The following is a 12,228-nucleotide window of genomic DNA, read 5'->3' on the forward strand; positions in this document are numbered from 1 at the left end:
TCTAGCTACAGCTGCCTATATGAATTTAGAAATATGTCTCTTCTGTTGTATTACTCCTTGGCCTTTAGGGGCGAACTAATTTCACCTCATGAGAAGCCACAAAGATCCTGTATGTAAGATAGTCCAATCTATCGCAGAAACTGAGTTATAATTAGGATAATCTGTCTTCTAAATGTAGAAAGCTAAGACAAGGAGACTTGGGGAAACAATCCTCTATTATTGACTCGAGTCGGTATATATTCTGCTCAAGATGTGTTCTAGTTCGAGTGGTTGAACGGAATATCAATGAAACCTTCGAATCAAAGTCTTAAAGCCCTCCATATTGCCATATCTCCTAATTGAAAATTATTTACATCTTTACCTGCTTGGTCCCCTTCTCTCCATAATGAAGCTACTTTCCTTCCCTATTTCTCTTCTCTTATATTCTGCCACGGTAGTCATAGCTTCATCCGAAGTAATCCACCCGCATGGCCTTGAACAGAGAGATATTACGGGCCACTCCGAGCTTGCAGCGAGAGCTCAATTCACCTTTGTAGTCCAGTGCTCACCATACAAGGGAAAGGATGGCACGCCCCGAAAGGGTGCTAGGGGTAAGTAATTCGTATCCTATCTGCTATAATCTACGCTCTAACTAGCTATTATGATTCGACAGAAACTTGTAATACTATGGTTAGCTTTATCACTATATATACCTGTTTGAATAACTTCCTTTTTAGTGTGACCTAACAGTCAGCCTTTATAGTGCTTTGGTACGTGATGAAGTTTATTATTCGGCTATAGTGCTAACGAAAGAGTAGGCACAAAGTGTCACTTTAAGAAAAATACTTATACTTTTGATGGAGCCAACGAGGCCAAAAAGAGGCAGAGACGGCAAAAAGCTGGGTGCAATCCTACTAAACAAAACAGTACGTGGAAGTCTATCAGTCATGGTTATTAAATCTAACTCCAGGCGAATTTTAGTTTGTAAAAAAAACAAAAAGTTCAGAGGAAAGACTGGCTGTGATGAGTTTCCTTTAGCTTCAACACTGGAAGCCGACAAGGGCAATCAGATCTTCCGCTGCGTTCCAGAGATTGATAACAACAGTAAGAAAACTACCTACATATAAAAGACCTTATGCATATCTCCATATCAAGTGCTAATCAGTGTATTGGATGAACCAGGTCAGGGCGGACAGGCGAAAAGTTTCACGGGAAATAAGAGCCTCTGTACCAAATTCCCGTGCAAGTTCAGCTTCAGTTTCGAAGGTGCTAAGCCTTATAAATACGTAAGTAAACCCCTAGTCTAATACTATGAGCTCTGTTCATAGAAGTCAAGAAGAATTTCGATCCTTATAGCACAGTCCTAAGGATTAGGCCCGAATTTTGAAATTTCTGACCGGAAATTATAGTGTGCTAGCAAACCCAATTGCAAGAGCGACGGCAATTTTTTCACTAAAGGCAACAAGCCGGTGAAGCGTGACCTCGAGCTAGAACCAGAGGTTGAGCAGGGTGGATACTATCAACTTCGCAGTGGCGCCACTATCTGTATGTACTCTTCATATTCATTTATTAAACTGTCTCTATATATTTCAAGCATCTAACAATAAGGGTTAGACTCCCCCAGCGACCTCGAGATCGGGAGTTTTGCTGTGCGCAATATTTACGCTAACCAGACCATCGACGAAGCTGAGGCGGCTCATCTCGAGGCTCGCGGGCTATTTGAAGATGGCGATGATGACGATGAAGAGATGATTCAGGACGAGATTATACAGAAGCTGTAAGCTTAAGAAAATATTCATCATCATAGTGTATATAGAACTATCATCATGGATAAAGGCAGGGCCATCAACTAACCCCACATGGCTAGCTATGCTGCCATATACACTCATTAGATAGCTGGCTATAACTTACTCTCCTAGTCATACAATGTACTATTACTGCACTTATACGATACCTTCACTCTTTAGCGACCCTTGATACGGCGCGTAGCGTCGTTGCCCCCGAGACTCTACGAGGCTTATTACTCTAAGGTAAACCATAACAACTATGCTATCCATGTTCTAGGTAGTAGTCACATAGCTTATCTTATGCTACCTATTCAGGACGGAATATGGTTTCTACCCAGGCTTTGATTTAGATGTCATGAGAATTTGTTATCATAAAATAGTTAGCATCGTAATGCATAATAACTGCATTCTCCCCAGGTACTTTTTAATTCATGTTGTTTAAGCGAGAGGTTGAGAACCCCTTTTCCCTGTTCAAGGCTAGTATTCTCCTGGACTTGTGTATGGTACTGCTATAGGATATGAACAAAGGAAGCATAGTTGAACGATACCTTGGGCAGGTATGCCTTACACACTAGAAATACAATAGTCAGTGCCGAGAAATGGGTTCATTGGCAGATGCAGACACTTTGGGCAAAATAAAGAATTATGTTAGGAACAGCTTAACTTACGTCGCTAGATTTTAGAAAGGATTAAAAACTATTCACTGCTTTGCACGGAATATTTTAAATATCGTAGATGATAGTTTATTGGCGTCTTCAGAAGTCTGAGGTTGTGAAAGACAGCAAACTTTGTTCCTAAGGTACTTAAACAAGCGTGGCGGACTTTACGACGCGCTGACGTGGTTGTGTGTGGATGGTTGCTACATCAATTGGTCCATTAATTTAGGTAGTCGATTTATTAGGCGGCTATGATTCTGTATGTTTTTATTGACGGGCGTCATCGTCGCAAACACGACTCAGTATCCCCCCCCGCACCCATTACAACGGGATTGTATTGTGGCCCAAAGAACTGCCTTGGATCTTTGTGCCTAATTGTCTATAAGTCAAAAAAGAAGCTTTGTGTTGTCCGGTATCACATATGAATTCTAACCTCGTTGATTTTATTTTGGCGAGAATACAAATGCAACTCGGCAGGCCGTCCCTGCGCCTGCGCTTCTGTCGAAGTACATCATCTTGCGATATACCAAAAGGATAAAGACCAAAAGGATAAAGACTGTTCAAAATACCATGGCGAAAGTACAAAAAAGCAACTATCTCCCTTACCTTCAACAGCTCCTCGACACTCAAGGCGACACGGAGGGCGTGGCCATAGAAAGCGTATGCGCGATCTGCCAGGAGAGCAAACTGGATATCTCGAAGAGCACTAGGGAATTTACTTCTTCTATCGAACCCCCAAAGGAACATCTCCAATTACATCGAAACTTTGTCGACTATATCAAACATGACATCGAACGGACTGTAGCTCTTGCATGTGGTCATGTCTTTGGCGATCGATGCATCAGGAGCCTCTTAGCGCAAGGATCAGACCTCGTCTGCCCGTCTTGTGGGTTTAGAATGGCATATCAAGGCTGCGGCCACGTCATCCCGCCAGCCCTAATCCCAGTTGAAGGCGACAATCCGATCCGGGACACATTTCCCCTGACGATCCCCGAAGGCGCAAGAGATCCGCAAAACTGTATGGAGTGTAGATGGAGGCATATTCGATCGCATATCCGGTATGCTCTTGCCGACGAGTGTGTCTTATGCCGGCAAAGAACACTCGCTCACGTACCTTTAGACGCAGCTGGGCATCGGGCACATAGAGATCAACATATGAGCATGGGGCTTAGACAAGCTTTAGACGACATCCTAGCGCTTGTTTGGCCTGAGTTCGTGACACGCGAGACCAACGAGTCCCTATCCAAGGCTTCGGCTGAAAGTGAGCGCCACCAAATCCACGTTTCACTGCTAAACGCCATGGTTCGATCGGAAATAGAGGACACAATTTGGTATCGTACCAAAGCCGGCAGGTCGACTCACCTAACTAAGGAACAGTTGAGGAGACATACCCGTGGGATGGCATCGATCGAGCAGACTCTTCTAGGCTGGCTCATGGACTCTACCCGAGAGCAGAGGCGGATGTGGTAGATGATTGTTGTTGTTGTTGTTGTTGTTGTTGTTGTTGTTGTTGTTGTTGTTGTTCTTGTTATTTCACCGATAGGACATCCGGCCTCGACATGGAGTGGGTGACTCAGGTTGCAAGGTTTATAAATAGGCACTTTGTATTCAATAAAGACATCAAAAACACGGTCGATCCCTATCCTACCTAGTTAATACCGTTTGGCCCCCAAGCTGCGCCGCCTTACGACCTTCCTTACTATCAGCCGTTTTCAGTACCACGTATCATGTATTGGGTAAAATTTCATGTTCAATCTAGGACTTTCTGTTATGCCAAGACAAAAATGCGGCAGGCTGCAGCTCTAGCAAATCAGATGCATCCTTACACCCGTTGAAGATATTTCGAGTTGTGGGGTTTGCTAAAGAAGGGGGCTGATGGCCTGCATATCTTCAACCAACCGCTTTTTTATAATCCCCCATAAAACCATACACGTCGCATTATAGATCCGTCCATGGCTCTAATTTAAACCAACAGCGCCGGTACTACCCATAGGTACAAACGCGGATATCATAGCTACCGTATATTTCAAGACAATGAATAAAATGTCATGATGATTTGGCATGGCAGGATGCTATTTTCTTCTGGAACCCAACTCGGTTGACATGCTGTGCAATGCAATGATTTAGATCTGTTTCGACTTGGATTCGTATCTGTAGGAATTGTTTATCAAGTACAAGCCTTAAATTCAAGCTGGAAATAAGATTGCCTTCGCCTCAATCCCCCATGTCCGTCATGAATTTAATGTTGCAGTGATAGCGGCTGGGCAGCTGCACTGAAACCAACATATATCGTTCGGGACTATGTATCACTGCAGCAATGAGTCAATATCCTCTATATGTCCAAGCCCGTATGACTGCAGTATATATATGAACCACTGGTAGGTTAGGACAGTGCCCTTTTTGTTCGGTTCCTGTCTTGTTCTTTCTAGAGTTTCTTCAATCCAATTTCTGTATAGCCTGACTATACTCGTACGGCCAAACTCCCCCGTATACTTCTTTTGTCCATAATATCTCGACGTTCTTCCTACCTACATCATAATGCTCAAGTTAGCAGTACTAGGGGTTCGAGGCTTCTTGGTATGTCCCGCAAATATTTACCCTTACTACACTAGGTATTGTCATACTCATTGAAGCTCAGCTTATCTCCGGTGCAGTAGTACTAGGTCTTTCAGTAACCCTTGCGAAGCACCAAGTCGAAGGCTCCCCCCCTGCAGAAACTTCATTTGGAAGCTTTTGCGGCGCATTCGGTATACTCGTCTCGCTGATAGGCATTGCCGCCCTGTTCATCGATAAGATTCCCAGCATAGTGTCCATGGGAGCAGATGGCCTTGCCACAGCGCTTTACCTTGCTGGCGCCATTGTAAGTGAATCCGCCGGATAAATCTGGAGTTTCAGGCCCGGTGATAGATATAAATATGCTAACATCACGCTGTGCCAGGCATTGACAGTCGCTTTAAAGCCCGTACCTAGCTGCACGAGTGATGATAGCGAGAGCATCTATCAGATGGTTATCAATAAACTTTTGAATGGTGGCTGTGGGACCATTGCCGGTACAACTTACTGTCCGGGTATACCTGATGATAGGAGTGAGATGAATGGCCGATGTCAAAGAGTGCAGGTCAGTACCTATTTATAATCTTTCGATTGCTCTAAGTTTCGCTCAGAATGCCAATATACTTAAGGCATAACACAAATCCATTCCATTCCAAGTAAAACACTTAGAGCATCTAGCTAGGGCACTTACTAACCCTGAATCATCTGCTAGGCCGACTATGTATTCGAATATTTAGGCTTCATTTTCGGAGTCGCCATTGTCGCTTTGACCTTCTTCTATAACAGGAGCAAGGGAAGCAGAAGCGTAGCCTATGTCTAAGAAGGTCACCCGCGGATTCGGAACTATTAATTATCAATTTGGTTGGGTTCGGAGAAGTGCACGCGCAACACGATATGAGACTTTTATGTATATGAGAAGGATAATTATGAAACTCTTCGGATTCTTTGATTTATTTCTGGTGCTTTCTGCTGCGGTTACTCCCTTGGAGATATGGAATCCAAGACAATCGGACTATCTTAAGCCTAGGTACAAGTCCCAATATTCGCATGTTTGGGTACGTGTAATTTGTTGCCGTGTTATAGTGTAGCTCTTCTTTTGAACTGTTTGAGTGGAAGAAGTTTACCAATTACTTTTCTACGGAAGCTATATCTACCTCCTATCAACCCAAATTAAGAACATAGTGCTAGTTATAATGAGTAAGATGTGTTCCGAAATCCAAGCAGGAGCCAGTGTTTACCTTGTTGGAGGCAGAATATAGCAGACCTATATGTATATTTGATGACTATCAATTTTGAATCATGACTTTTATCACCTTGTACTTTCAACACTACTTCAACCGCGCTCCTATTTACAGAAGCTTGGCATCCCCGTCCCACCACCTTGCATTTTGACACCTATAAATTCTATCGCTTAGAGGCTTTAAACCCGTGGCATTTTGACATTGCCATATTCATTTCCCATTCCTTAAGCCTACGAGACTTCGCACTACGTATTTTTTACCAAGATAACATGCGTTCGTTGAACAATACATTTCTGATCCGTCAATCTAGTTCTCAAGGGCGGCTCTGCTTATCGCTATTATCCTAGGAATGGTCTCAAGTGGTCTCGTGCTATTCGAATGAATCAAATCCAAGTAAGGGTCGACTTTCGCCGCTTCAACTTACTCCTTAATACATCCCTTTCTGACTTAATTGGAGGTTGGAAACCTATTGTGGTTTCTCTTATAAAGGTACACATAATTCTCATCACAGAGAGTCCCCGTTAGAGGCGCGTGAAGCGCAAGCCCAATTGCTTCATAATGTCATCATTATTACCATCTACACGCGGGGCTTGACGTACAAGCCTCGTACCAGTCTGTGCGTAGCTTCGAGCTTGACCTCTTCGCGGATCCGGAGGGGGAAAAGTACGCGACGCCCCTTGTGATCGCAATTCAGGAATTGAGCTGCTGCTACAGGGCGTGATGAACCAACCCGGCGTGAAGGCTTTCCACATCTCAGACGCCGATATTTGGCCTAGTTGCCATACCCTTATTTTACGCTTGACTATAGCGAATAAATGGCCTCATGGATACCCTAATCATATGCAGATCCCATTTATGCTGGAGTTTAAACCCGCTGAGACTGGGACCCGAAGTGGGACCCCCCTATTCCATGGAACGATAATGAGCTCTTAGATGATCTCGACGCTGAGATTCGCTACGTATTCCAGAAGCTGAATAACCCACGGAATGAAACTGGTCTAGAAAATATCCAGAGGTAAGTTGGCGCGAGCTACTGGGTACGTACGCGCGCGAATAAGCCGCTGACTACAATTCTAAGTAATGATAGAACGTCCATGCGCGACTCGGCTTTTGCTAGCGGCGCTCAAGTCGTCAGTATTGACTTTAAGACCTACGGGCTAACTAGCCGCTGGCATATTGACTAGGTAGGTACTCTGCGTAGTTTGAAGGTGGAATGGCTGTGCGGTGTAATCCAATTATTGGGAAGGGTGATTGCTTGAATGTGTTACTGGAGCCTAAGGATTATTTACGAAATTAATCGCATAGCAGACTTACAAGTATCGTTTGTTGGGACTGGATATTTGATCAATTGCAAAGATGAGACTTTCAGGGAAAGTAAAAATAAGAATATTAGTTATTCTTCATGTGCCTTAGGTACTATTACACTAAGTACCTAGCTATTAGGAAATTATCGTGATCTGTTTCGTCAGTATATCTGTATCAAAGCGCATTGCTGCCCACTAGACCGCGATGCTACCTCTCAATCTGATATCCCGACTACTAGCACCGACGTATAAGTCATATTGGCCAGCCTGTACGATCCAGCCCTGAGTGACAACATCCCACACACTTAAATCACGTCTTGTCAGTTCGAAAGTGATCTCGGCGGACTCCCCTGGAACGAGAGGAACTTTTTCGAAGCCGCGCAACTGCTTCGGCGGGCTATTCGGGATGCCGAGGTAGAGCTGCGCTACTTCTGCACCGGATACCTTGCCGGAATTGGTAATTGTCACGTTAACCATAGCCACAATATCCCACAAAGCTTCGTCGCTACTCGGAGTAGAGGATCCTTGCGTCTCCGGCGTGATATCCAGGGGCTCGACTGAGAGCGAAGAATAGTTAAATGTCGTGTATGATAGACCGTACCCAAATTCGTATCGTGGTGTTATATTATTCTCGTCAAAGTGGCGATAATCAACGTAGACCTTTTCAGTAAAGTCACATTGCGGATCAGTCGTATTTGACGGGCCGCGACCACATGGGGCGTATACTGCATAATCACTTTCGTTCTTCGCCAACGTGTATGGTAGTTTCCCCGAAAATCCGGCCTCTCCATAAAGGAGCTGGACTAAGGCTTCTCCGCTGTCTTGGCCGGGAAGGTGAGCAATAATTGTTGCAGTGATGTTAGGATGATCGATCCACTGATCTACGAGACGAATGCCTGCGGCATGTATGACGACGATGGTGTTTAAACATTTAGAGGCCACGTTTAGAACAAGTCCGTCGCTAAAGTCATCGTGAAGCCCATCTCGATCCCAACCTTCAGTGGCAATAGCATTAATGAAGACCAAGCAAGCATCCGATGCCGCATTAACATCCGGATTAGGTGAAGTTAAATCCCAGTTGACCCATGTCCCATCAACTCTTGCCCTCTGCTGAATGGCGCTCAACGGCTGCATAAAAGTTAGCAAGAATGAAGAATGAGGAATCGGAACTCCTTACGTCGTCGATATAAGCTGGCGCATTAGCACCGGCTCTTCCACCAGTCACAATAGTACCCCCTCTAGCAGCCTGGTTAAAATGATTATTTGTGCCCAATACTGCCTGGCCCATTTCCGATGAAGAAGTGTAACCTAGTTGGAAAAGAGTATCCGTGTTCTTAGTGTCAGGGATCGTAGCATCATAGCCATAAACGGACAACATAGTCGGGTTCTTCTTAAAAGGCAGGGCATCATTATTCTTCACTAGAACATGCCCTGTTATCGCACCTTCTAATATAATCGGCTTTGATTCAGGAGTACGGGCATCGACTTGCTCGTGAGGTAAAGTGAGATTCTTCATCCCGATTCCAGGGGCCGGAAAGTTGCTGCCGTTTTGGCCCACAAGGTACCATGCTGCAAGAATCCTAAATGTATTGAGCTGACTAGCAATGAACTTGGGCTCAACTTTTCTCTTACCTAGTAGCCATATCGGTGACTCTATCTTCACTGACGGATCCGTCTCGAACCGCTTCGGTTAGGTTGTTGCCCCAAAACCCACCTCCAGGCATAATCACTATGATATCATAAGTTAGTAACCATAGTTCAGGTTAAGGGGCTCGTGAGTATGAGGGCATACTGTCCAGTCCTGCGTTCGCGCTCTCGAGATTGTGTTGAGCGTTCCAGTCAAGGAGTACGAATCCGTCAAAGGCAAGTTCGGTTTTAAGAACACCATTCAAGAGTTTGCTGTTCTCACAGCCGTAGGTGTTGTTGATTCTATTATAGGAACACATAACCGAAGCCACACCAGCTCTCACTCCGTCCATAAACGGCCAGAGGTAGAGTTCGTGAAGCGTCTTATCATCAATATTTGCTGAAATAGCTTCAACCCCAAAGTATGGTCGTCTGTACGTCTCCTGTTCATTGGCGATAAAATGCTAGACGCTAGAATTAGCAACTCGATGATATTCTGATGATTCGCATTGCATTCATACCTTGATATTTGCAATGACGCCAGCGTCTTGGTGGCCAATGATTGTCTCCGCGTTTAACTGCCCAGACAAGTAAGGGTCAACAGAGAAACCCTCCCAATTACGGCCACCTAAAGGAGTCCTTCCCAGGGGCCCTGCATTGGGACCAAGCACAACATTGACTGATAAGATGTAAGCCAGCTGCCCTAACAACTATAAAAGACTTTCTGTATACTTACCACCTTTGGCCTTGAACTCATGGCCAATATAAAAAGCTCTTTGGTACGTCAGATTCTTGTCCCAACTGGCGCCAACATGGATTGCCGACGGATATGAGTTAACGAGGTCTGCAGCTCTAACCCCATTACCTGCGTCGTGCAGGCACATACCCGGCCACTCGAGTCGCGGGACTGTCCCCGTGTTACCGGCGCAGGTATTATCGCCAAGAGCGAAGCCGCGTGTGACGTTGACCTTCTCCTCTAACGTCATCTGGCTTACAAGACTGCTGGCGCTATCGTACGCGTCGGCCCATCTGCCCGCCCCCTTCCCAGGTGCTATGAATACAGATAAGTGAACAAATCGACGCGACTATTAGGGCCTATATAGACTTACGTGAGGGGAAAACCGGTGGTGATTGCGCATAATTGCCTGTAGGACTGGAGGGGGCAGATGCGACAAGCGGCGATACGAAGAGGGCCGTTAACAGCGAAGACAACATAGCGGCCACAATATGAGAGCCGGTCTTAGATAGACCGAATCCTAACTTTAGACAACGCTTTCAACCTACATAGGAGATTGAAGTAAACTTTTCTCCAAAGTGAGGCGGAAGCCCCTGTTTTAAGTATTGCAATAACCCGGGATGCTTGCTTTTATGATGTGCATGGATCCGATGACGCTCCGCTCTACTAACTTGGCAATTCGGCCAGTGCGGCATAAGATTCCAGAAATGTCCACTGCTCTGGGTTCCTTGCTCATCCCCCAGATTATGTAGTGTAATATCTTCGACAAATATATGCAAACAATGCGCAGATCTACCACATGGAGTTGCACCACTTTCGTACCACACCACAATGAAAGAGAATCCAAACCCAGAAGGACTAAACTTGCAGATACGAGTATTAAGCAGATTGATTAGATATGTAATACTCGTTATATTTACCTGTTAACAGTATACTAAATACATTTATTCATAATATTACATCCCAAGAACTCAATCATTAGCTAACATGCGCGTAGGGAAATAGATACAATTTATAACTTCCAATCAACGTCTCGAGACTTTTTAACCAATAGGTACACGAGTATTTCCTTTATAACAAACTTGACGTATGAACAAAGACACGTAGAACAAAGTGCTTAGTTACATTGAATAAAACTCTCATAAACGTATATTAATACTCGTCGGAAAAGGGGAGAAAAGGAACCCCGGGAAGCCAATCCTATTCTAGTATGTTCTATATAGTATATTCACTTAAACTTGCCGCGTCATGACAAAAGAGAACATCATGTATCAGGTAGGTAATATATGTTTGACTATCCACTTCAGAGAAAGATACTGCCTCGTTTTCTACAGTTACTAATATTATTCCAATTGTGAAATAGTTACTATCTGCCGACACATATACAGTACTAACCATTTCAGTCAAGTCATTGGATTTATATTGCAAATACTATTCTGAATACCGCAATTCATAGTCTATCAACTAACAAGATCACATACTCTCGGAAGGTCGCAGTGCAAAGCCCCAGGTTGAATTCCATGTATAACTAATGACGCAGCGAGTCGTCGACACCTTGTTTGATTCATAAGGTTATAAAAGCAATCAACGTGGCTGATGCACAAAGAAGAACATCACTCTCTTTCGGTTTTAGGGAGTTACACGTGCAGTTCTTCAAAGGCTTTATGCCTGTGACTACCTAAAATATACTACAATACAGAACTATTGTATAGTAAAGTGTAGTTAGATTGTTCAGAAACTACGAAATTATTTTCCAAGCTTATATAGACGGTCACTAATCTCGTACATCTTCTAGTGGTGAAGAAAGAAGACGCATTTTAATCAACTACCTCTCAGCATCATTTGTCAGCAGTCATGGCCCCCTTTTTTCTCACACATCGCGCCGAGTGCTCGGAGCAGGACTCTCCTGATCCACAAGGTGTCGCTAATGATTCCCCCTCTCCTTGGTGCCCAGGGACATTCTTAAGGGAAGACTCGCCTCCATCCCTTAATTGGCCACCCAGAGGAGGGAGCCTTGCCCCTTGGATAGCGGTATTTATCTGCGTGCCCGGAGCCGTGATTCTCCTACTATGGTGGATATGGGCATGTATTCATCGGAAACGTCGCGGTTAAGCAGTTGAAAAGCGAGATTGTAAAGACCATCGTCAAGTTTTAGCGACCCCATTCCGAGTGGTACGATGCATAAATTATCAGAACACAAGATTTAATAGACTTCACTTCCCGAATCGCAATTGGAATGAATATAATATCGTGATGTAGATAGGTGATAATTATTTAGCCATCGCCATCATACTCGGGACGATGGGAAGGCATTCCCCAGCTTTACAAGCTAGGGACTAAGCATAC

General features: G+C 44.5%; 4 protein-coding genes across 4 annotated transcripts; 3 read left to right on the forward strand and 1 right to left on the reverse strand.

Annotated features, from left to right (window-relative positions):
* The first annotated feature begins 287 nt into the window (after window positions 1–287).
* F4813DRAFT_353026 (uncharacterized protein) lies at window positions 288–1,924 on the forward strand. Its single transcript, XM_049242577.1, has 8 exons — window positions 288–590; window positions 653–669; window positions 743–749; window positions 798–905; window positions 961–1,083; window positions 1,162–1,265; window positions 1,389–1,524; window positions 1,594–1,924. Exons 1-8 carry the CDS (start codon window positions 386–388, stop codon window positions 1,758–1,760), a joined length of 867 nt encoding a protein of 288 aa, XP_049101417.1. The 5' UTR covers window positions 288–385; the 3' UTR covers window positions 1,761–1,924.
* Window positions 1,925–2,514: 590 nt separating this feature from the next.
* On the forward strand, window positions 2,515–3,944 carry F4813DRAFT_353027 (uncharacterized protein). The gene has a single exon (XM_049242578.1). It carries the CDS (start codon window positions 2,993–2,995, stop codon window positions 3,890–3,892), a length of 900 nt encoding a protein of 299 aa, XP_049101418.1. The 5' UTR covers window positions 2,515–2,992; the 3' UTR covers window positions 3,893–3,944.
* A 735-nt stretch (window positions 3,945–4,679) lies between these two features.
* On the forward strand, window positions 4,680–6,239 carry F4813DRAFT_353028 (marvel domain-containing protein). Its single transcript, XM_049242579.1, has 4 exons — window positions 4,680–4,999; window positions 5,061–5,282; window positions 5,361–5,540; window positions 5,688–6,239. The coding sequence occupies exons 1-4, from the start codon at window positions 4,961–4,963 to the stop codon at window positions 5,793–5,795; spliced, it is 549 nt and encodes a 182-aa protein (XP_049101419.1). The 5' UTR covers window positions 4,680–4,960; the 3' UTR covers window positions 5,796–6,239.
* Window positions 6,240–7,583: 1,344 nt separating this feature from the next.
* On the reverse strand, window positions 7,584–10,874 carry F4813DRAFT_353033 (glycoside hydrolase family 3 protein). The gene is made up of 7 exons (XM_049242580.1): window positions 10,256–10,874; window positions 9,883–10,197; window positions 9,668–9,825; window positions 9,313–9,610; window positions 9,153–9,249; window positions 8,698–9,100; window positions 7,584–8,648 (listed from the first exon to the last, which is right to left on the reverse strand). Exons 1-7 carry the CDS (start codon window positions 10,359–10,361, stop codon window positions 7,716–7,718), a joined length of 2,310 nt encoding a protein of 769 aa, XP_049101420.1. The 5' UTR covers window positions 10,362–10,874; the 3' UTR covers window positions 7,584–7,715.
* Window positions 10,875–12,228: the final 1,354 nt, after the last annotated feature.

The sequence above is a fragment of the Daldinia decipiens genome, assembly GCF_022478715.1.
Source record: "Daldinia decipiens strain CBS 113046 unplaced genomic scaffold F4813scaffold_9, whole genome shotgun sequence".
Classification (NCBI taxonomy): domain Eukaryota; kingdom Fungi; phylum Ascomycota; class Sordariomycetes; order Xylariales; family Hypoxylaceae; genus Daldinia; species Daldinia decipiens.

Coding starts and splice junctions, on each gene's coding strand:
- F4813DRAFT_353026 (XM_049242577.1), top strand. CDS start 386: ATGAAGCTACTTTCCTTCCCTATTTCTCTTCTCTTATATTCTGCCACG. Junction 906..960: donor CAATCCTACTAAACAAAACA/GTACGTGGAAGT, acceptor GGCGAATTTTAG/TTTGTAAAAAAAACAAAAAG. Junction 1,084..1,161: donor TCCAGAGATTGATAACAACA/GTAAGAAAACTA, acceptor TGGATGAACCAG/GTCAGGGCGGACAGGCGAAA.
- F4813DRAFT_353027 (XM_049242578.1), top strand. CDS start 2,993: ATGGCGAAAGTACAAAAAAGCAACTATCTCCCTTACCTTCAACAGCTC.
- F4813DRAFT_353028 (XM_049242579.1), top strand. CDS start 4,961: ATGCTCAAGTTAGCAGTACTAGGGGTTCGAGGCTTCTTG. Junction 5,000..5,060: donor TAGGGGTTCGAGGCTTCTTG/GTATGTCCCGCA, acceptor ATTGAAGCTCAG/CTTATCTCCGGTGCAGTAGT. Junction 5,541..5,687: donor GCCGATGTCAAAGAGTGCAG/GTCAGTACCTAT, acceptor ATCATCTGCTAG/GCCGACTATGTATTCGAATA.
- F4813DRAFT_353033 (XM_049242580.1), bottom strand. CDS start 10,361: ATGTTGTCTTCGCTGTTAACGGCCCTCTTCGTATCGCCGCTTGTCGCA. Junction 9,250..9,312: donor CGCGAACGCAGGACTGGACA/GTATGCCCTCAT, acceptor ATGATATCATAG/TGATTATGCCTGGAGGTGGG. Junction 8,649..8,697: donor CGCCAGCTTATATCGACGAC/GTAAGGAGTTCC, acceptor ACTTTTATGCAG/CCGTTGAGCGCCATTCAGCA.